This window comes from Staurois parvus, unplaced genomic scaffold, assembly GCF_062004578.1.
Source record: "Staurois parvus isolate SC_StPar_1 unplaced genomic scaffold, SC_StPar_1.0 ptg002367l, whole genome shotgun sequence".
NCBI classification, from domain to species: domain Eukaryota; kingdom Metazoa; phylum Chordata; class Amphibia; order Anura; family Ranidae; genus Staurois; species Staurois parvus.
The window spans coordinates 143,406-166,500 of NW_028320163.1; the positions used below are offsets into that span (position 1 = coordinate 143,406).

The 23,095-nt window shown below is 40.2% G+C and overlaps 2 protein-coding genes across 2 annotated transcripts in view; one reads left to right on the top strand and one right to left on the bottom strand.

Moving 5' to 3' along the window:
- The window catches only part of LOC149431172 (glypican-1-like), a 132,409-nt gene extending 126,429 nt beyond the window's left edge, over positions 1 to 5,980 (top strand). The window contains exon 9 of the mRNA XM_089665830.1: positions 56 to 5,980. Within this exon, the coding sequence (XP_089521956.1) occupies positions 56 to 270 (215 nt within the window). The 3' untranslated portion in view covers positions 271 to 5,980. The remainder of the gene's footprint in view (positions 1 to 55) is intronic.
- A 745-nt stretch (positions 5,981 to 6,725) lies between these two features.
- Positions 6,726 to 23,095, bottom strand: part of LOC149431173 (ankyrin repeat and MYND domain-containing protein 1-like) — a 58,212-nt gene continuing 41,842 nt past the window's right edge. Inside the window, exons 12-17 of the mRNA XM_089665829.1 lie at positions 21,448 to 21,579; positions 13,611 to 13,724; positions 13,299 to 13,452; positions 10,754 to 10,832; positions 10,506 to 10,660; positions 6,726 to 8,704 (exon numbers count right to left, since the gene is read on the bottom strand). Of these exons, the coding sequence (XP_089521955.1) occupies positions 8,550 to 8,704; positions 10,506 to 10,660; positions 10,754 to 10,832; positions 13,299 to 13,452; positions 13,611 to 13,724; positions 21,448 to 21,579 (789 nt within the window). The 3' untranslated portion in view covers positions 6,726 to 8,549. The remainder of the gene's footprint in view (positions 8,705 to 10,505; positions 10,661 to 10,753; positions 10,833 to 13,298; positions 13,453 to 13,610; positions 13,725 to 21,447; positions 21,580 to 23,095) is intronic.

Consider the following 23,095-nt stretch of genomic DNA (forward strand, 5'->3'; position numbering starts at 1 on the left):
CCAAGTTGTATGTTTATGTCTTCATGCACTAATAATCACTATTGTTTTTATGCAGGTGATGACATCAGCGGATCAGGAAGTGGAGATGGCTGCACTGACAGCGTCTGCATCAAAACAGCGTCAGGAGATGCTTCCGTAGTGCACACACAGACACATATCACTCACAATTCCAAATCATCAGAAAAGCCAGGGAACAGTGCTTACGTCCACTCATGGAACCTTCTTATAGTTGTCGTGGCTTTGCTTGTGGCATTTTCTGCCCGATGGTAACTTATGTGAATTTTCGTAAAAAAAGGGAATGCTGTTTACTTCGCCCTGTCCAAATAAACTCGACCTTCTCAGTTTGGATGTAGATGACAATGGAAAGGGAGAGAGTGCTGGAGATTAGGCCTCTATAACACTGTGTTCTTCTACAGGCTCACAACGTCTCCATACCTGTACATTTTTTGTAATTGTGTGTATTTTATTTTCAGATACAGATAAACCTTACTGGGCTGTTTTTTTATTCTTTGATTGATAGCACAATATTGTTATAAGTGGCATAAAAGCCTCACTAATACCGTGTCTCTTTTCTAAGATTAAAATAAAATACATGGAAAAATGTTAAATATTTATTAGTGCAAATACACACATTTCTCTGCCTATAGTATTGACAGATTGAGAGAAGCATTGTATGCAGTTTTCTTTATGTTTCTATATAAAGAGGGTTTCTCTTTATTTCTGTCACCAGGCGTGATTTTGTGGAGAGGCATGAGAAGCCATCTTGTCAGCACAGATTTTATTAAGTCTATTTAAGCAGTTGTCCTAGTACAAAAGGGTCATAGACTGCACACAAGAGATTTGTGGAAACGGAAAAGAGCACGCGCTTGCTTATTCAGTATTGTAGTCATCTGCATCACAAAACTGTAAACACAGACTGGGAGCTGGATCCTTGGGAAGAGAGCTCTGCTGTTTCTCACTTGCTATTGACTAGTGCTTAATAGGCCTCAGCCAATGATCTGCTGACTCCTCCCCTCCATCTGCTGCAGCCAGTGATCTTCAAACTTACCCCCTTCCTCTGCTGCAGCCAAAGATCTACAGACTCCTCCTTTCCTTCCACTGCAGCCAATGATATGAAGACTTCTCCCCTCCATCTGCTGCAGCCAATATTCTGCAGAATTCTCCCCTCCCTCTACGGCAGCCAATGATCTAAAGACTCCTCCCTTCCTTCCACTGCAGCCAATGATCTGAAGACTTCTCCCCTCCCTCTGCTGCAGCCAGTGATCTGCAGATTTCTCCACTCCTTCTGCTCAAGCCAATGATCTACTGACTTCCCCCTTCCCTCTGCTGCAGCCAATGATCTGAAGACTTCTCCCCTGCAGCCAATGTTCTGCAGAATTCTCCCTTCCCTCTGCAGCAGCCAATGATCTACAGACTCCTCCCTTCCTTCCACTGCAGCCAATAATCTGAGGATATCTCCTCTCTCTCTGCTGCAGCCAATGATCTGCAGAATTCTCCCCTCCCTCTGCTGCAGCCAATGATCTACAGACTCCCCCCTTTCCCTCCACTGCAGCCAATGATCTACAGACTCCCCCCTTCCCTCCACTACAGCCAATGATCTGAGGGCCCCTCCCCTCTGTTCAGTGCAGCCACTGATCTTCAGACTCCTCCCTTTCCTTTGCTACAATCAACAATCTGCAGACTTCTCACCTCACTCTGCTGCAGCCAATCCCCTTCAGACTCATCCCCTCCCTCTGCTGCAGCCAGTAGTCTACAGACCTTCATCCAAGGATCTGCAAACTCCCCCATTCCCTCCACTACAGCCATTGGTCTGCAGACTTCTTCCTTTCCTCTGCTACAGCCAATGATCTGCAGACTTCTCTCCTCCTCCTGCAGTCCATGATCTGCCCTCCCTTTGCTACAGCAAAGGATCTACAAACTTCTCTGCACCCTCTGCTTCATCCAATGATCGGCAGACTTATCTCCTCCCCTTCCTTTGCTGCAGCCAATGATCTGCAGAACCCTCCCCTCCTTCTCCGGCTGTGTTAATTTGTATCATTGTTAGAGACAGGCCTGACAAGAAATGAACCTAGTGATTCATTGACAAGGGCAGCTCAGGGGAGGCAATGTAAAACATATTTTGCTACTACTACTGAGAAATCACACAGCTTTACTTACAATATTAACAAATACATAGAGTGACTATACAAAACTTTATTCATTTGATGGTTAAGTAGAACTATGGGCAAAATAAAACTAAAAAAAACATATACTGTATATTGCAGTCTGTCAATAGAATTACCACAGCAGTTTTTCTATGTCCCCCATAAGGACTCTTCACATTTGTGCTGCCCTCTGAAGAGCAATCCATGTTCAGATCGCATTTCAGAGGGCATTTGATAGCGAGGAGGCCTTATATGGCCTCCTCACTGCCTGATTTGACCCTGTAATGCTGCACTACCGCATTGCACTTGTGTGCATTGCTAGCCACCCCTTTTTTGTATCTCCCCATGGCGGCCATCTTAAAGGGCCTTGACATAGTTTTTTTTACCTGTTGACCTTGCCAGAAGTTCAAATATTTTTCTGCTTTCTTTAAGAGGCCAAGATGTCCAGTGACAGTTACATGGTTGTGGGAAACCATACCACACTGACAGGAGTGATTACAACAGTTGGCTTTTGTTCATATGGTCTAAACCTTTTTTCCAAAAGAAAAACAACTGTTGAATAACTGCTTAAAAAGTGTTATCTGGAGTTCGAATTTTATTTGTTTGTCTTTTAAGTCCATTTAAATTTACATGTCCCTCTAAGACTATCCTGTCCATAAGGTGACAACACTGCTGTGTGATTTTACGCAAACAGTGTTGTCACCCCATGTCAGAACATGGAACAATAATTGTTAGGATCAACAAGTATTAAAGCTGTGACACAGGGTAGACTGCTTGATTTTGCCCATAGTTCCGCTTGAAGTAAGTTAGGAAATTTGACTTGCAAGACATAAGCAGTTAATGATATGCACATTTTTTGTTATCTGGTGACATGGGGGTTACCAATATGTGCTGCATTCTGATGCTAAACTGGGCTAATTTGGACAATTTTGTATTAACAGATCTGGAGAAATGTAGGGATTTCTCTGGTCTAGGACCAATGTATAAATTTGCTTGTTGACATAAAAACTCTTTTGTGATTTGTTTCTAATTTAACCAAACATATCACTGATTCAAACTATCGAAATAAAAATGTAATATCTTAATAAACAGGCATTTTTATGCTTTACAAATAGGTAGTATACCTGTCTTCACGTTTGTCATTGACCTTTCTTTTGGACAAGCAGCCTGTAGTCAGAAGTTTTGACAGGTTCAACTGGAATTTGTTGGCCAACTATTGTACCCACATTTTAAGTGGAACTCCAGACAAAACATAGGGGGACCAAAAAAAACAATGGTGTGGCATTAAAATAGTGCAGATTGCAACATTTTTGCTAAAGTGACAGATAAACAATGATTCACAATGCATGCCCTTGTGGAATGTGACATGCGGCATAACAATGAAATCCCCATTTGTGACATTTTTCCAAAATGTCGCAATGTGTGAAGCATATAATTGAAAAGATTGAGCCTTTTCGGGGCACATAGACATAAATGCTTTAGTAGATGATGCAGTATTCCTTATAAAATGTATGGTTTCTCATTCTGCACTGCAAATACTTTATCAGGCACAGGTTCTACAGTGTGGATAAAACAATTGTGTTTTTGATGTCCACTGTGCATGTGTATATAGAAGTATGATTTCTCAGTTCTATGTATAAAATAATGCCTGTCAAACTGAACTGAGTGTTTTCAACATCTTACACCCCCATAATAGTTTCAGTTAACCATCAGAAGGTATTGCCTACATTTTTACTTTACTGTTGAACACTTTGGGGAGAATTTTACTAAAACTGGAGCACTCAGAATCTGGTGCAGTGGTGCATAGTGACCTATCAGCATCTAACTTCAGCTTGTTCAAATAAGCTTTGACAAAACCAGACGCTGACTGACTATTATTATTATTATACAGGATTTATGTAGCGCCAACAGTTTGCGCAGCGCTTTACAATATAAGGGAGACAGTACAATTACAATACATTTCAGTACAGAAGGAATATGAGGGCCCTGCTCGTGGAGCTTACAATCTAAAGGAAGGGACTGCTATGCAGAGCTGCACCATACTCTATGTGCTCCAGTTTTAGTAAATCCCCTCCTTCTCCCTTAGTGTCCCATTTTTAAAGGCTAAGTTGACCATTTCCAGAAATTGTAGTCAAGGGCTCCAGTGGGTACTAACCCCCTATGTAGCTTTGTAAAATGTTAATTTATTTTATTGTCGTATCTATAGACCATTTGCCCCCTCCTAGAAGCCTAAATAGAAAAAACTCAAATTTAGAAATCCCTATGTCCTGCCTTAAACATGAAATCCTTTGGGTCTTGCCCTTCTAATGTTGGGAGTGGGCATCTCAGTGGTTTTCATGTTCTAGCAACAAGACAGAATTTTGAAATGGAAGCTTTCCCTCCAATCTTCCAAGGGGGCCCAAATGGCCCCTTGACTCCACAGGCTATTTTCTAGAAAAGGTGAATTTTAAAAGCCTTAAAGCAGTGGTATGGCCTTACAGCGGCTATTCTCAACTTTAATAAAAATATACATTTATAAATGAATGTGGGGGATCTCGGAAGAAAATCCTGATCACATGACCTGACAAAATCATGTGGCTGGACCCTTCTCCTGTTACAGAGTGTTCTTCGCAGCGTTATCCAGAAAACACTCTCATGGATACTGCGGACTCCACACCATCTTTGCATCTACATCTCTGCATTTTAGGAATGACTTGTCAACACTGTGAGGTGTGGATATCATCATTATCTATCATATTTCCCTTTTAAATAGCCCCTTTAGTGCTGGATAAAACAAGTTAATGTTCTACAAAATGTCTGTCGCTAGAAATGTATCTGATCATGTCTTGCTTATCTGGATTCAAGACAACATAGTATCTATTACACACAGTGCAGTGAGCTCATTACCTATACTTTTTACATGATAAGAGAAGTGTGTTCTCAGCTGTACTGGAAGGATGTACAACATTCAAAGTGGAACTGTAGCAGCTCAAAAGGAAAAAAAGAAGTAGCAAGTGTGTATATCTTGGCATTTTGTAAGTTTACTGATGATTTCTATACAATAGATTACCCCTTTAAATGGTGTTGAGAAAACAGAGTAGCTTACATCCAGTTACATCCTTGTACAGTTTTGGTGTAAACGGTGACCAGCTAAATTTCTATCCATGTATGGACAGGCTGATTGTATCCAAGTCAATCCACTGCTAGTGGTCATCATTGTATTCTGCCAGACAGAAAGGCTCCCCTAATCCCTCCCTCCACCAGCAGAATTCAATAGCATTGCGGGAGGGAATCTCTCATCAACACTGACTGTTGATGGGGGAATCAAGTCATTTTCTTTCCTTTCACTTGTGATTCAGCTATGGCTTGCTTAAAGAATGGAGGATCTTTTGATGGTTTGGCCATTTCCCCCACTGCCTTTTTGACATATGCTGTACATTATAATATTTTAGTAGAACAATTTGTGTTTCCCCTTGGTCCCCTTGCCATGCTTACTGGTTCCCAAGCCTTGCTCTAAAAAGCCATGGTTTCCTTTTTATTTACTGATCATATCTAGCAAGCCTGAAACAGCCTCCTGGCAGCTGAAATAAATGTCTGCATAATTTTAGCCTATACCAGTGCTATCAACCAGCATTTTTAATTGAATATTTGACCACCACTTGTTAATAAAGGCAAAACCCTTTGTGAGGATTGGATGGAAGTGATGGCGTAGAAATAACTTCTGCTTCAAGAATGCAATGTTGTAACCTAATGTTTACACTCACTTTATGGAACACATGCATTTAAAATGTGAAGTGCTTGTTTATTTCAGGGGCTACCACAGATAACCCATTAAATGGGAAAGCGATTAGTGCAAAGGTGTGTGATTGTATTTTTTGCATTTACCGCAGTATTCTTGTAGGTGTCCTGAAGGTTCGGGGTGCAAAAATGACCAGCCTTATCCGAACAGTTAATGTTTTCTTCAGAAGATCACTGGTGAATTGTAACGAATCAGCTTGTCACACCTGGCTGGTGATCTGGAAAATAAGCTTTACTGCTTAATTCTGCTGTTCAGCATTTCAAGTGTAGAAACAAACAAATGTCTCAGAGGGATCAATAGCTCTATTTCTGCTGTGTATGCTCTCCCTCTCCATGAAGCAATGGAGCGCACACAGCCTATATGAGTGCATGAACTGCAAGACACAGGAGCATGGCTCTTTACACAGGAGAGATCAGGTCATAGTTATTCTAGAACACCTGATCACTGGGAAACTGGTATATGGTAAATAGGTTGTCTCTCACTTGGCTGGCTCTGCTGTCTTCTGGTACACCTGTATTTAGAAATAGGGGCCCACTAAATTCCAACACCAGAGGTTGTAACTACCTTCCCCCCGCAATCTCCACCTCCAAAAAACTCCCTCTGGTGTTATGGAAGCTACAGCGCCCTGCTGAAAAGTGCAAACTTGAGCCCCTCATATATCTTGCAAGTAGTTTCAACTGCTATGAACCACTCTTGAGGTGTTAATTCTCAAGAGAAATATACATTTTAATATTACTAGGTCTCCCAAAGGATAGGAAAGTATAGCTGTAGATCACAACAAAAAAAATGGGAAAGGCAAAGGCTTCTCTAAAAAATGGTGTAATTAGAAGCTCATGTAAATGGTTAGGTTTCTTCACATCATGTTCCAAAGATCAGCTTCTACCGTTATTTGGGTAATGTAAGTGCTGCAATTGTAGACATTCTGGTTCTGCTCAGTAACTACCTCCCTCACCATGTGCAGGCGACAGGTACACTTAAATGGTCTAGGTATTTTGTAGACCAGCAAAAGAACATGTATTAGGGTTTATGTACATGGGACTTACACAGGCATTATGGATACCTGGTGTCATTTCCCAGCGCTTTCCTGTATCTGGAAAGACACATGTGCAGCATACAATCTATCAAACAATTGAATGGCAGTACATGGTGTGCTCTTGTAAATGCTGATGCTTCTTTGCATCTGAATTTACCCACATTGTCTTTTATAAAAGAGAAAGTTTGTGTTCAGAAAATACGTCAGATGCATATGTGCCGGTAAACGCTGATACAAAGAAGCACTTGTATGGCAGGGCCAGGAAATTACACCAGGCATCTAAATTACCTGTGTTAGCCTCATGTGCATTTATTTATTTAATATTACAGGTACTTATAGAGCACTGTCAATCAATTTATGCCGCACTTTACATATAAATTCACATCAGTCCTTACCCTCAAGGAGCTTACAATCTAAGTGTATATGAACCCTTACAGTTTTCTGTTGAGTGGTTCAGCAAAAAAGGCACACAAAGTGTTGCATCAGATATGCCATGCTCTTGTTTTGTAAAAGAGGTTGAAACAATTAGGAAATAGAAGGATCACATGGCTCACCACCTGTCATGTGTCTGAAAACATGCAAATCATGATTGTAATGGTTTTCTTTATGAACACTGACAAATTCCTGATGTCAAAATAATGTTAAATAGGAGGAGCATATGTATAAAAAATAGCTAAATCTAAAACAAAATCTACTGCCTGGAGATACAGGATTATGCCAGTTTGGCAAGATCATTGAAAATAAAAACAGAAACAAAAATCACAAATTGGGAATCACCCAGAGCAGCTTTCCAAAGAGACAAAGCTGTACAAAAAAAGCCATAAATCAGGAGAGTGGCTTTAGTGTGTAGCAGACATACAGATATACTATATATGCAAAAATAATATCAGACACTCAGCTATTTTACTAATAACATTACTGATAAAAATGTTATGGAAAAAAAAGAGAAATGTATTAGGAAACCTGACATGAAAGCAATGTTCAGGCCTCTTCTTATAATTCTGTTTACCTGGCTATCATGGCAACCCTCTATATTCAATCATTTGTTTCCTAATCTGCATACTTGTTTCTGAGCAGTGGTTCAGAAAATTTTGATACCAGGGGTAAGTATAACAACCAGGTAACTACAATTACAGCAGAAAATTAACAACAGAAGCCCCGATATCTCTCTCTTTACTTTAAAACCCACTTGAACTTTCAATTTAAATGAGCTTCAGCATAAATATATTGCAAGTGTATTAAAACAAGAAGTGTGCAAAGACTTGGATGGATGGACCTTTTCTCATTGTGTGAAAGCAGTGGTCTCTCTGCAGAGGTCTGACCTATAGCTCTACAAGCAGCAAAGCACATGTTCCTTGCTCTGACTTGGCAAGGGGACATGTTGCATCTCTACATCACACTAGTGGGAAGCATTCTTTTCTATTTAGGATGTAGCTTCTTTTTAAAGAAAACCAAGTCTAACGCCTTTTGTTTTGATGTGCCTGGAATATTTTTAGTGGGTTTAAACTGAAAGTTCTTTTGAGGTTTAATCAAGACAACTCTCTGTACAAGAAAGTAAAGCAATGCTGTTACAATACTGTCCATTTAATTTCTGTTAATTAAAGCTATAATTTTCAGTGGTGGCAGCTACACTGTGCCCACCAGTATAAGGCCTGGGGCCATGACTCAAAGGTTCCCCGTCAGCATGCAGGCTCTTTGTAGCACTGTTCCTCTCACCTCTGGCTGGAGTCATCTTACTGCTGAGCTTTCCTTAAAAAATAAAGAGAAGTGGAGTTAATTCTCTATTGTAGGAATACTGCTTATATTATCAATTACCCACCCATTTGCCCCATCTTCTGCCCACCATCCTTTCCGATGCTTTTCAATATTGAGATACATGTGGTAATCCCCCTGCTGTCCCAATAATGCAGTTCTCAGAACCAAAGAAGCCAATTGCCAGGCCCAATGCTGCTATGGTGTGTGTGTGTATGTTGCGATATATTAAACAAGTACCAACATTACTGGCTATTGCCACTATTTTCTAGTGGTGGGGATCAGGTGAACAATGATCATGTTGAGATATTGGAGGGTGCCTAGCACAGAGTACAGGAATTTGGATTACTTTAAAGACCAATGCTAGTGGCTGAAATGACCCTTAAAACCCCTCCTGTGAAGTGAACATAATGTGCAGTATATGGTGAAGCCTCTGTAAAACCTAAATCCATGAGCAAAAGTCTCATTTTTTTCCAGTGCACAACCACTTATTCTCTACCAAAGCAATAAAACAAATCAGCTCCCATGATGCCATGTAGGCTTTCGGTGCTTCCCTAAGTGTAAGCTGTGCTGTCAATTAGCATGATATAGTACAGGAGAAGGAACAAACACCATTTTCCAGGATGTCAGCTACTCAGTTACTTTATAAAGGTACCCGGCCATTTTAAGAAATGTAGGTGAAAGTGTTAGCTTGTTGTATTTAAGGATTTCAGCAGCTTTGCATTTTATAACAATATTCTGATTTACCATTATACAAAGTGGTGTTTTTATATGGAATGCAATATGATTTTAACAGGAACATCATCACTTGGTTTCAGCACAATAAATATATGTTTTTAGGATTTTCATAAAAGAATATGCAAGAAAATTCTATTCAAGTCCTCTTCCAAAATTAAAATTTTAACTACAGTAATTTACATAGCACTGATGATTTTATAAAAGTGCTTTACAGAGTACACTGAATTATTCATATCAATCCCTGAACCTAATGGAATTTAGTGGAATTCTGGCTATACACTTAACTAGTCTTAAAACTGTCTCCAACCCACTCCTAACACCTATGGTAACTAACCTGTGTAAGAAAGATGTATATACTTACTTATCTTCAGGCTGCTCTGGTCCAATTACGTGATCCAGCTCCCCTGTGTCAGACAGTCGTGGCTGCAGGGGAAAGGAGGGAATATCAACAATGGATGGACCATTGAAGCCTTTGGCGAAGTCATAGCTCCAGGCTCTACTAGAGAGAGCTCTCTCCTTTGCCTGCAGCCACTGTGGGCTGACACTGGGCAGATCTCGTAAAAGAGCGGAATGCAAATAGTTAAGTATATCCATCTTTTCTCACACAGGTTAGTTAGCATAGGTGTTAGGAAGGGGTATGGGACAGTTTTAAGGCTAGTTAGGTGAATAGCCAAAATTCAACTTCAAAGTGTATGTAAATAAAATAATTTTGTTTTTATAGTATGCCCATTGATCTACTGCTTCTAATGTGTCAATTATGAAAGGGGAACTAGAGATACTTAACCCCCCCCCCCCAAAAAAAAAATTGTCATTCATTTCCAGAAAACATACTCTAGCAACAGTAGCAAACAGCCCACCAAGGGGTCCTCTGAACTGAATTAACATCCAATACATCCATGATCCTGAAGCACCCCCTACTGTTGTACTTCAGTAGTTAGGATCAGGGAATCAAGGCGTGAAAAGGGTCACCTCTGCACTTTTGTCCTAAATGAGAAATATGCCTAGCAATGAAGCACAGTTCATAATCCAACCTATGTTTTTTACCACACCGACAGTTTACCTGAAAGCTGGAGACATTCATCTTTGTGCAGTTCAGTCCACGATTTGTGCTTGCATTGTTTGCTGCAGGTGTATACTGAGTAACAGCGCAAACATGGGGTCAGCTTGACTCCAACAGAACGGCCGCACTGATAACAGTATTTGAAAAATGTTTTTCTAAATACACAAATATAAAAAGAGTAAAAACCTCGGAATTAAAGGTGTACCAAAAAAATAAATAAAAAAATAACATAAAAACAGATCACTCACTTGGGAACATACATGTGCCCTTCTAATACTTCATGTCTGTTCACTTTTCTCTCTGGATCTTTGTGTGTACAAGATCTACCTGCAATAAATGTCATCATACACAATACTATTATGACCTCCAACAAGACCTGTTCACTGCGCATTTATCAGCAGAACAATTATAATCTATAAAGACATACAGTCATGGCCGAAATTGTTGGCACCCTTGATATTTCTCCAGGAAATCATGTATTTCTCACGAAACGTATTGCATTAACACATGTTTTGCTATACACATGTTTATTCCCTTTGTGTGTATTGGGACAAAACAAAAAAAGGGAGGAAAGAAAGCAAATTCGACATAATGTCACACAAACCTCCAAAAATGGGCTGGACAAAAGTATTGGCACCCTTTCACAACTGCGGATAAATAAGAATGTTACAAGCATGTGATGCTCCTGTAAACTCACCTGGGGCAAGTAACAGGTGTGGGCAATATAGAAATCACACCTGAAAGCAGATAAAAAGGAGAGACGTTCACTTAACCTTTGCATTGTGTGTCTGTCTGTGCCACACTAAGCATGGACAACAGAAAGAGGAGACGAGAACTGTCTGAGGACCTGAGAACCAAAATTGTGGCAAAATATCAACAATCTCAAGGTTACAAGTCCATCTCCAGAGAACTAGATTTGCCTTTGTCCACAGTGCGCAACATTATCAAGAAGTTTGCAACCCATGGCACTGTAGCTAATCTCCCTGGTCGTGGACGGATGAGGAAAATTGATGAAAGATTGCAACGCAGAATAGTCCGGATGGTGGATAAGCAGCCCCAAACATGTTCCAAAGACATTCAAGCTGTCCTGCAGGCTCAGGGAGCATCAGTGTCAGCGCGAACTATCCGTCGACATTTAAATGAAATGAAACGCTATGGCAGGAGACCCAGGAGGACCCCACTGCTGACACAGAGACATAAAAAAGCAAGACTACAGTTTGCCAAAATGTACTTGAGTAAGCCAAAAGCCTTCTGGGAAAACGTCTTGTGGACAGATGAGACCAAGATAGAGCTTTTCGGTAAAGCACATCATTCTACTGTTTACCGAAAACGGAATGAGGCCTACAAAGAACAAAACACAGTACCTACGGTAAAATATGGTGGAGGTTCAATGATGTTTTGGGGTTGTTTTGCTGCCTCTGGCACTGGGTGCCTTGACTGTGTGCAAGGCATCATGAAATCTGAGGATTACCAAAGGATTTTGGGTCGCACTGTAGGGCCCAGTGTCAGAAAGCTGGGTTTGCGTCCAAGATCCTGGGTCTTCCAGCAGGACAATGACCCCAAACATACGTCAAAAAGCACTCAGAAATGGATGGCAAAGAAGCGCTGGAGAGTTCTGAAGTGGCCAGCAATGAGCCCAGATCTAAATCCCATTGAACACCTGTGGAGAGATCTTAAAATTGCTGTTGGGAAAAGGTGTCCTTCCAATAAGAGAGACCTGGAGCTGTTTGCAAAGGAAGAGTGGTCCAAAATTCCGGGTGAGAGGTGTCAGAAGCTTATTGATGGTTATAGGAAGCGACTGATTTCAGTTATGTTTTCCAAAGGGTGTGCAACCAAATATTAAGTTAAGGGTGCCAATACTTTTGTCCAGCCCATTTTTGGGGTTTTGTGTGACATTATGTCATATTTGCTTTTCTGCCTCTGTTTTATATTTGTTCCAATACATACAAAGGGAATAAACATGTGTATAGCAAAACATGTGTTAATGCAATACCTTTTTTGTGTGAAATACTTGATTTTCAGGAAAAATATCAAGGGTGCCAACAATTTCGGCCATGACTGTAAATGAGTACACAATCAATGCAGGCTGACCACTTCATGTATAAAACAGTTCTGTCACGCTTAACACATGCCCAACATTACACAGCTTAAAATATGTCTCCATCCAGAACTGTGTTGGTTAGTTTGGATATAGGGGGAAGACCTTTTAACAAGTTTTCATGCTGTCGGAGTCACCATTTTGGGCCATTGTGCCTTGATTGCTGTGCCAGTGACAACTGTCTCTGGAACAGAAACTGAAGAGAATCAAGTATAACATAGTTTTAATATATTTTACATGCACACAGAACACTAACTGAAACATGACCAGGCAACTAGACATTACAATAATAAAATTAAAAATATAAGACAAAGCACAACTCGAGAATCCCACTGCTACTCCTACACAGTTCCAAAGACGGTTTACCAAAATCAAAGGGACTCAGACAGTGCAAACCAAGGCCATCCTGTATTGAAGACCATGTAGGTAGGACAACATTAACATCTTTTAAATTATTTGCTGACCTTAGGGCAATTTCAGGATGTGTTTATCAGTTGCACTATACTGCAAACTGGACAAAAACTGAAGTGGACTTGCTATCTTGGAGACAATTTTGTCCACTAGACAATTATGTTAAAGTTACAATAATCTTATTTTAGAAACAATACCAGGACAAGCAGGTTCAGTACAAAATCTCCAGAACCTGGGACTGTCTTGGAAAGCACAAGAATTGATATGCACAGTTATGTACGTACGGATTATACCATCATTTGCCCACTCCTTTTCTTTTGCTTTAACAGCCTCTCGAGTAAGTTCTCCCAAGTGCTCCAAGAGTTGTTTTCGTGCTTTAAAAATGTCCCTCTCCTCTGGGGACAAGGCATGGTATGGTGTGTGCGCTATCTTCTTATCCTGTAATATACAACTTATGTTGTATGATAAACACTACTCAATAGCAACAAGTTTATATTCAGGCATGAATGCTATCATAAAAATATACCTACTTCACTGCTTGCACAAAATTGATATGTTTTCTCATTCACCACCTTAGAAAATCAGATATACTCTACCTGGAAGTACTTATAGTAGGCATAGTCTGTAGCTGTACCCAGTGCAGTCCTCTTTCCTTCTCCTATAAGGATTGGCATCAATATATTGGCTCCAGATTTTATGAGTCTGTCCACCTATGAAGGACAAATAAGTGGTATGAGAGAAGAGCAGTTGTCCCAAAATGTCATATTTGTGATATATTCCTGTGCTACCTTGTACTTGTGTTAAAAAGTATCCTGTTCTCTTTGTAATGCTACCTTTGTGTCAAATAATTGGTATTCCAGCCAGCTGTCCTGCTTTCCTTGCACATCCTTCCCAAGGTGGTCAGTTTTGTGGCTGTGCTGGGAGAATAGCCTGCGTATCCTGACATGCCCCCTGCACAGCCATGCACTGGGAAAATCAGTAGTGTAATGCTGTTTCTTCACCCCTAGCTTTCTAAGTCCCCTATAAGAAGCTGAGTACAGAGCTTTTAAAAATTAAAAAAAAAATAAATATATATATATATATATATATATATATATATATATATATATATATATACAGTGGGGAAAAAAAGTATTTAGTCAGCCACCAATTAAGCAAGTTCTCCCACTTAAAAAGATGAGAGAGGCCTGTAATTGGCATCATAGGTAGACCTCAACTATGAGAGACAAAATGAGAAAAAAAATCCAGACAATCACATTGGATGATTTGGAAAGAATTTATTTGCAAATTATGGTGGAAAATAAGTATTTGGTCACCTACAACAAGCAAGATTTCTGGCTCTCGCAGACCAAAAAGCTGTCGAAGGACACCAGAAACAAAATTGTAGACCTGCACCAAGCTGGGAAGACTCTGCAATAGGCAAGCAGCTTGGTGTGAACAAATCAACTGTGGGAGCAATAATTAGAAAATGGAAGACATAAAAGACCACTGATAATCTCCCTCGATCTGGGGCTCCACGCAAGATCTCACCCCGTGGGGTCAAAATGATCACAAGAATGGTGAGCAAAAATCCCAGGACCACATGGGGGACCTAGTGAATGACCTGCAGAGAGCTGGGACCAACGTAACAAAGGCTACCATCAGTAACACACTACGCCGCCAGGGACTCAGATCCTGCAGTGCCAGACGTGTCCCCCTGCTTAAGTCAGTACATGTCCGGGCCTGTCTGAAGTTTGCTAGAGAGCATGTGGATGATCCAGAAGAGGATTGGGAGAATGTCATATGGTCAGATGAAACCAAAATAGAACTGTTTGGTAGAAACACAACTTGTCGTGTTTGGAGGAGAGAGAATGCTGAGTTGCATCCAAAGAACACCATACCTACTGTGAAGCATGGGGGTGGCTACATCATGTTTTGGGGCTGTTTCTCCGCAAAGGGACCAGGACAACTGATCCATGTACAGGACAGAATGAATGGGGCCATGTATTGTGAGATTTTGAGTGCAAACCTCCTTCCATCAGCAAGGGCATTGAAGATGAACCGTGACTGGGTCTTCCAACATGACAATGATCCCAAACATACCGCCCAGGCAATGAAGGAGTGGCTTCCTAAGAAGCATTTCAAGGTCCTGGAGTGGCCCAGCCAGTCTCCAGATCTCAACCCCATAGAAAACCTTTGGAGGGAGTTGAAAGTCCATGTTGCCCAGCGACAGCCCCAAAACATCACTGCTCTAGAGGAGATCTGCATGGAGGAATGGGCCAACATACCAGCAACAGTGTGTGCCAACCTTGTGAAGACTTACAGGAAACGTTTGACCTCTGTCATTGCCAACAAAGGATATATAACAAAGTATTGAGATGAACTTTTGATATTGACCAAATACTGATTTTCCACCATAATTTGCAAATAAATTCTTTCCAAATCAGCCAATGTGATTGTCTGGATTTTTTTTCTCATTTTGTCTCTCATAGTTGAGGTCTACCTATGATGCCAATTACAGGCCTCTCTCATCTTTTTAAGTGGGAGAACTTGCACAATTGGTGGCTGACTAAATACTTTTTTGCCCCACTGTATATATATATATATATATATATATATACTGGATTCATAAAGTATTCAGACCCCTTTCACTTTTTTCAATTTTGTTATGTTGCAGCCTGATACCACAGTTGTTTAAATTAATTTTTTTTCTCAATAACACTGTTCAACAAATTTTTATTTTTTGCCAGTTTTGGAAACAAAAGGATCCATTTCTTAATGAATTTCACATTCCGAGTTCAAATATAATAATGAAATTTGTCAATTGGCTCTAGTTTTTCTGTAAACGGAAAGTTTTCTACTATAGGCGTAATGACTACATAATGCACAATAATTATATAGATGTCTTTCCACAAATATAAAGCAAGTGATATTGACTACATAACAAAGCCTAAATGGCATAATATATTGCATAGGATTACCAAGAAAAATTATAGCCATAAGCTAAGTTGAATCATTTTAATACTTAGGATTCTCACTAGTTTTGTCTTCAGTTTGTGTCGGTTTTGCTTCTCTTGGCTTTTCTCTTGTATTCGAGGAAAGGGCTATCTCTTACAACTGCACGTGACTACACGCTTCAGGTTCTTCCTCACTTGACTCAACCACGAAGGATTCTGGTGCTTTAGGAATTGGTAGCCCCTCTCCATGAGGAACTGGACGTATTGCCGATGGAATATTTGGATAGTGCACAGATAACTTTTTCTTCTTATTTAGCCCTTTTACAATTGGAGGCACCATACAAAAGTAACAATTACTAACATGATCTGTTGGCTCTCTCCAAATCATTGGCACAGCGAAAGGCATAGATGCCTTTTTTCCATTCAACCATTGCCCCAGTGCCGTCCCACAAGAATTGCAGCATATATGTGGTGCCCAGCTCTTGTCCTGGTCTCCTATCTTGCAGCCAAAATACAAGTTGTAGGCTTTCTTAATCATTCCTGTTATCCTCCTTTTTTGTGAGATAAAAGTTATTTCACCGCAGATATAGCAGAAATTATCTGCTTTATTCACACAAGTTCGAGGCATTACTGAGTAGCCTATATAAGCATAAAACGAAATGTAAAGACGCTGTCGAACTACAATCAGATACAGATACTGCAGCTTTTATGCAGTGAAGTGATGCAATTAAAGGCTAATATTGCATCATCTCAGTATACATGCAATTTTCTATTGGTCACCAGTATCAATTGCGCAATATGCAGCTGAAGTTGCATCATAATTTTGAATGGCTTACGTCATTAGATGGGTGAATATATCATGGAAACTAGAGCCAATCAACATTTTTTAGGGTCATTTTTGTTTTCAGCACCCCAAAATTATGTAAGATTAGCTAATTTTATGCCCAAAACTTTTTACCTGTTGAACAGTGTAATCTACACTTAGTACCCCATAATGACAAAGTGAAAACAGAATTTTTGAAATGTCTGGGAATTTATTAAAAAGCAAAGCTGAAATATCACATGTACTTAACCACTTGGCAACTGTACTATAGCCAAATGATGGCTACAGCGCAGTTGTCCAGTTCTGGGAGGGCATCATATGACGTCCTCCCAGAACGCGCCCTCACACGCACTCCCAGCGGCGTGCACCCAGGGATCTCCATGATCGCTGTGTCCTACGGACACAGCTGATCATGTGATGTGGTAAAAGGCCAATCACAGTGTCCTTTCACCACGTGATCAGCTGTGTCCAATGACACAGCAGATCACTGGGTAAATGCAGTTGCCGGTTATCGAATGCACTTTTCTAATGCTGTCACAGCGTGAGGGAAGTACTGCCGCTAACCGGCAATTGTCAGAAAATGGATCGGCACTGATGATCATTGCCCAACTGGCTGCTGATATCTTCAGATGGCCGGCTTCCTGGTCCCGAACGCCTGCCACTGTCATTGGCAGGGCAGGAATGATGTCACTCCTGTGCATGCACGGTAGATTCGGCAAATTTGGCATTGCCGAATTTGTACAGTGAGCTGCGCGGCTCACTGTACAGGGTGGACAAGCAGGTAAGTAGCTTTAATGCAGAAGAGACAATGCATGTCTCTTCTGCATTAAAAATCCGGCCTGTCCACCCATTTTTAATTTGTTACCTAAAGTTCCACTTTAAGTATTCAGACCCTTTGCAACAAGTCTTGAAATTTAGCTCAAGTAACACCCATTTCTCTTAATTGTTGTTGAAATGTTTCAACACCTTGATTGGAGTCCACCTGTGGTAAATTAAATTGATTGGACATGATTTGGAAAGGCATACACCTCTCTATAACAGGCCTCAGAGTTGACATTGCATACTGTATCAGAGCAAAAGCCATGAAGGCAAAGGAACTCCCTGCAGAGACAGGATTATTGCAAATCTGGGAAGGCTACAAAAATTTCTGCTGCACTAAAGGTTCCCAAGAGCAAAGTGGCCTCCATAATTCTCAAATGGTGAACGTTTGGCACAACCAGGCTTTTTCCTAGAGCTGGTCACCCAGCCAAACTGAGCAATCAATGGAGAAAGACCTTAGTAAGAGAGGTGACCAAGAACTCAATGACTGAGCTCCAGAGATCCTGTGTGGAGATGGGACAAAGTTCCAGAAGGACAACCATCACTGCCGCCCTCCAGCGATTTGCCCTTTATGGCAAGGTGGCTAGACGGAAGTCTCTCCTCAGTGCAAAACACATGAAAGCCTACTTGGAGTTTTCAAAAAAGCACCTGAAGGACTGTGAGAAACAAGATTCTGGTTTGATGAAACCAAGATTGAACTGCTTGGCCTCAATTCTAAATGTTATGTTTGGAGGAAACCAGGCACTGCTCATCACCTACCCAACACCATCCCATCAGTGCAGAATGGTGGTGGCAGCACCATGCTGTGGGGGTGTTTTTCAGCAGCAGAGACTAGGAGACTGGTCAGGGTTCAGGGAAAGCTGAATGGGGCAAAGTACAAAGATATCAATGAAATCCTGTTCCACAGCGCTCAGCACCTCAGACTGGACTGAAGGTTTGCCTTCCAACATGACAATGATCCCGAGCACACAGGCAAAATAACACAGGAGTGGCTTAAGGACAACACTGTGAATGTCCTAGAGTAGCCCAGCCCTGACTTGAAACTTATTGAACATCTCTGGAGAGACCTGAAAATAGCTGTCCTCTGATGGTTCCTATCCAAGCTGACTGAGCTCGAGGGGATTTGCAAAGAAGAATGGGAGAAAATCCCCCAATTCAAATGTGCATCATACCCAAAAAGACTCGAGGCTGTAGTTGCAGCCAAAGGTGCTTCAACAAAGTACTGAGTGAAGGCTGTGAATACTTAGGTACATGTGATATTTCAGTTTTTTCTTTTTAATAAATTCACAGTTCTAAAATTCTGTTTTCACTTTGTCATTATGAGGTACTGAGTGTAGATTATTAAGAAAAAATGTATTTAAACAACTGTAGTATCAGGCTGCAACATAACAAAAATGAAAAAAAGTGAAGGGGGTATGAATACCTTATGCATTCATAAACGATTGGGGCCTTTATCTCTAACCAACAAAGCATGGAATTGTAAAGCAAGGTAGTGGGAGAAGTGGAAAACATTATGGTGTGGAATGGCAGAGATGGGGAACCTTTTGCAATCATCAGAGCTGGACACGCAAACAAACCCTTTAATTAGCTGAATAGTTGGAAATTTGCTAATGATCTGCATGTAATCAGAAATTAGATTTTCTTTGGCAAACAAACATGCTGGGAAAAATCTGTCAACTTATCTATTCTAAACCCATGCTGCAAACCCTAAAGGCTGATACCCCAGATGCAGGCCTACAATACATTTCTGAGAGTTCCCAGGTTGTAAGAAAACTGGATTTTTGATTTACCTGTAAAATCTCTTTCATTGGATGTATGATATAAAAGAAGAGTTAATTCCTAGACCATTAGGTTATGATCCAACTCCAGGCTATTGGACAGTGGCAAATAGCAAAGCTTGACTTAGCCCTGCATTACTTTTCCCACTCCCTGCATTGCTCTGTTCAGGAATGAAAAACCTTGCAGTACTCCAATGGAGGGTTAAACTGCAGCCTTGGGAGTCACTACAGTAGCTGATTTCCTAATATATATTATCATAGTTACATAGTTAGTCTGGCTGAAAAAAGACCAAAGTCCATCCAGTTCAACCAAAAAAAAAAAAAAAAAGTTATAATCCTACACCCACAGTTGATCCAGAGGAAGGCAAAAAAAACCCCAGCAAAGCATGATCCAATTTGCTCCTGCAGGGGACAAAATTCCTTCCTGACATCCCAAGAGGCAACTGGATATTCCCTGGATCAACTTTACCTCTATATGTTAGTATCCAGTAATATTATGTGTATCTAGGAAAGAATCCACTGAGCTGCAGCTGTTATGGACTACTACTCTTAAAGGATAAGTTCACCTTTCATAACATGTTACAATTACTGTACACCCATATTCAAGGTGTAACATGTTTCAAGTGGACTGGCCCCTGCTCCTCCCTGCTTACTATTGTGACAGCTAGTACGGGATCTTCTCCTCCCTGCTAGCTGTCACAATTTAAAAAAAATGAGGCCACTCATTCATTCACAGAGTTCTGTGAATGAATGAACTACAAGTCCTGACAACTTTTGCACGACAGGCTTTGCTCAGTGATCTACCATGGCGCTGTGACTGCTATGGTAGTTCATTCAGTCTTCCTGTCAGTAGGTATCTGCTTGCCTGTATGTGATGTACGAGCAAGCAGGTCTACAGGATACCTGCATTGCACCAGCAATCTGCTAATCGCCAGTGCAATGCTTTAGATGCTCCTGCAACAAAAAATTATAAATGCACATTTCTTTTTACCTGCCGAAAAAATGTGCATTTGCATTTTTTTGTCAAAGGGTAAACTTATCCATTAAACCAGGCTAACATGGCAAATAATAATATTGACTCCGGACTACTTTAGCATACCTTAAGCACATTTTAGTATGTAGCTTGATGAATCATGGTAAATGAGTTATGTGTGGAGCACTAGTGAGAAAATGTCTTTTGTTTAGGTTTATATTTGATAGATGTGTTGGCACTCTTAGGCACCCGTTAATAAGTGATCCACTGACTTGTTTGTATATATTTATTTGCCTTATGTTACTTGTGCTGTGAAATAATTGACATTCATAGGCAATAGACAATTCCAATATGTTATAATAATAATAATAATAATAATAAAAAAAACAAAAACAAAGATCTAACCAACGTGGGAGTACAGTATATTATATAGCTACAAGGTCAGATAATGTTTGTTATCATGTCTGCAAGTATAACATTTTTCAGAAAAGAGGGACATTATTTTCCTTTTTTATCAGTATGTCAGCATTTACCAGTCATTCAATTTTTGATTAAGATCTCCTACAGATGCAATATAATTCCAGTGTTTGAGCATATGCATAGTACCTTTAATTGTCTCACACAGAATGTATTAAATACATTCCTGTCTCAGCACTAGCGAACTAATTACTGACTAGCTCAATTACATTAACTGACCTTGGGAATATTCTTTAATGAAAACTATAAATCAAGACATGAGCTAGACCTTCAGAAACAAGGAAACTGGATGGCTGACAAATCTGGGTAAATGAAGGAGCATGGAAAATATGTAATATGTGATAAACTGCTGAATTGTAGATGACGGTAGTGCTGGTGCTAACAATCTATACTTGTACAATGTTTCATGTATTTAGAGTATAATAATCCTGATCAATTATATTGGGTTATGCTAAATGCATAAAAAATTGGGGATCATAACACAAAAAAAATGAGGAATGACAACTGGAATTTGGCAGATGGCAATGGAAACAATGTCACTATTATTTCTGTTTTAAGTTACAGTAGATATTTTCTAACAAAAAGTCCTGACTGAAATTACTTCGCAAAGTAAGATTTTTGTTGTACCAGAGCAATTCTTGCAGCCAGAGTCCTGTGTTTTTCATATGCAGTGTTCACAGCTGCACACAGAACACTGCCCACTCCTCTGCTCAGAGGCAGGTTGGGATCTGCACCATTTGCTAGTAGCTCTTTCACAGCCTAGAAAAAAGCAGCACACACCACATAATCAACACTCTAAAGTAAGCAGCTTTTTTGCACTGATAAAGTTACATCAAAGAAAGGTTAATGTGCTAGAGGACTGTACAAGGAAGCCACAAAACAGTGACAAATGCCAAATGTGTAAGATGACCTCAAGTGGATGTGATATACTTAGCACAACCGAAACATGGATATAGGAAACATTTTGTATGTGATTTTTTTTAAAGTGAAATTATCATTAACATTTTAATGTCATAGGAATCAAAAGTGAAAAGTGCACCTCAGCATGACTAAATTGCTTTTTAAATAAAAACAAAAAAAAAATCCTTTTCTGTCCTTGAATAAAAAGAACTCTAAGCTTGGCTAAGAGAACATTGTCTTTAGCCATTTTTAGTTTTGGATGGAGTGGAGAGGGATTAGAACACCTGTCTGGTTTTTATTGTTTTCTGCTTCCCCGTTTTAGAAATCCACCCTCTCTATTTGTCCTATTTATTATTATCACTGAAAGTGAAAGAAAATCTCAAATCTGGGTTTACCCAAGAACAGTAAAAGAGGGGGATATCTTCCAGTGGGGACTCTAGTACTGGTGACCCAAGTGACAACCAGGGAATTCTTCATTTTGGAGTGATTTCCTGGTCCTGAGCAAGTCTCCCCAATGGAACACATATGACAAAAATAAAAAGAACAGAAGTTATAACCCCCCCCCCCCCTAACACTATCCAAAATGAAAAAAATATGGTTTTGGCTATAGTTCTACTTTAAGTATTATGTAATTAACAAAAACTGAATGCCAGCAGGTAGAGCTCTTGGCTCCTTTTCATGTTTTTTAGAATATTATTAATTCCCCTGCTATAAATAGCCTGCTATTTATAAATCTCAGCAGCTCAAATGTACACACATAGGCAAACAACTCAGAGCTGTGACAAATTCCCCTTTCATCCAAATGCTTTCTACAAACTGCTCTGTGCAAAGTTTCAGTTAACTGCTTCAAAACTATAGGATGTACCCATACAAGGCCCATGGCTGCAGTTGTAGCCATGACTCCAGTATCAATGTTTTAGGCTGGTGATGCTGAAAACTGTAAAAGAAATCCAAGTAGCTACAAAGCCGCTAGATTGCTTTTACATGCGGCAGAAGGGGGTCATCCCCTCTCCTGCCACCTTCAGCTGCCTTCCCAGGCTCTCCCGTTGCACTAGAGAGCCCAGGACTAAAGCCAGGGGTTTTCGCAACCTTACCATCAAGATGACTGAGGACCAGAATGGACCTGATCATTTCTATAGTCTACTGGCCTTTAAAGCAGCCAAACTGATCTGATCGGCTGCTTTAGAGGCCAGAGGAGACATCTGGGGATCTAATAAATGTTGTTCATCCCTTGTGAGAGCAATAAAGTTGATCAAATAAAGAAAATTAAAGAGACAGTGTAAAAAAAAATTATAAAAAAACAATTAAAAATTAAAAAATTGCAACAACCACCATTTTTTTTTCAAAGTAGTTTTCTAGCAAACAAAAAGCAGAT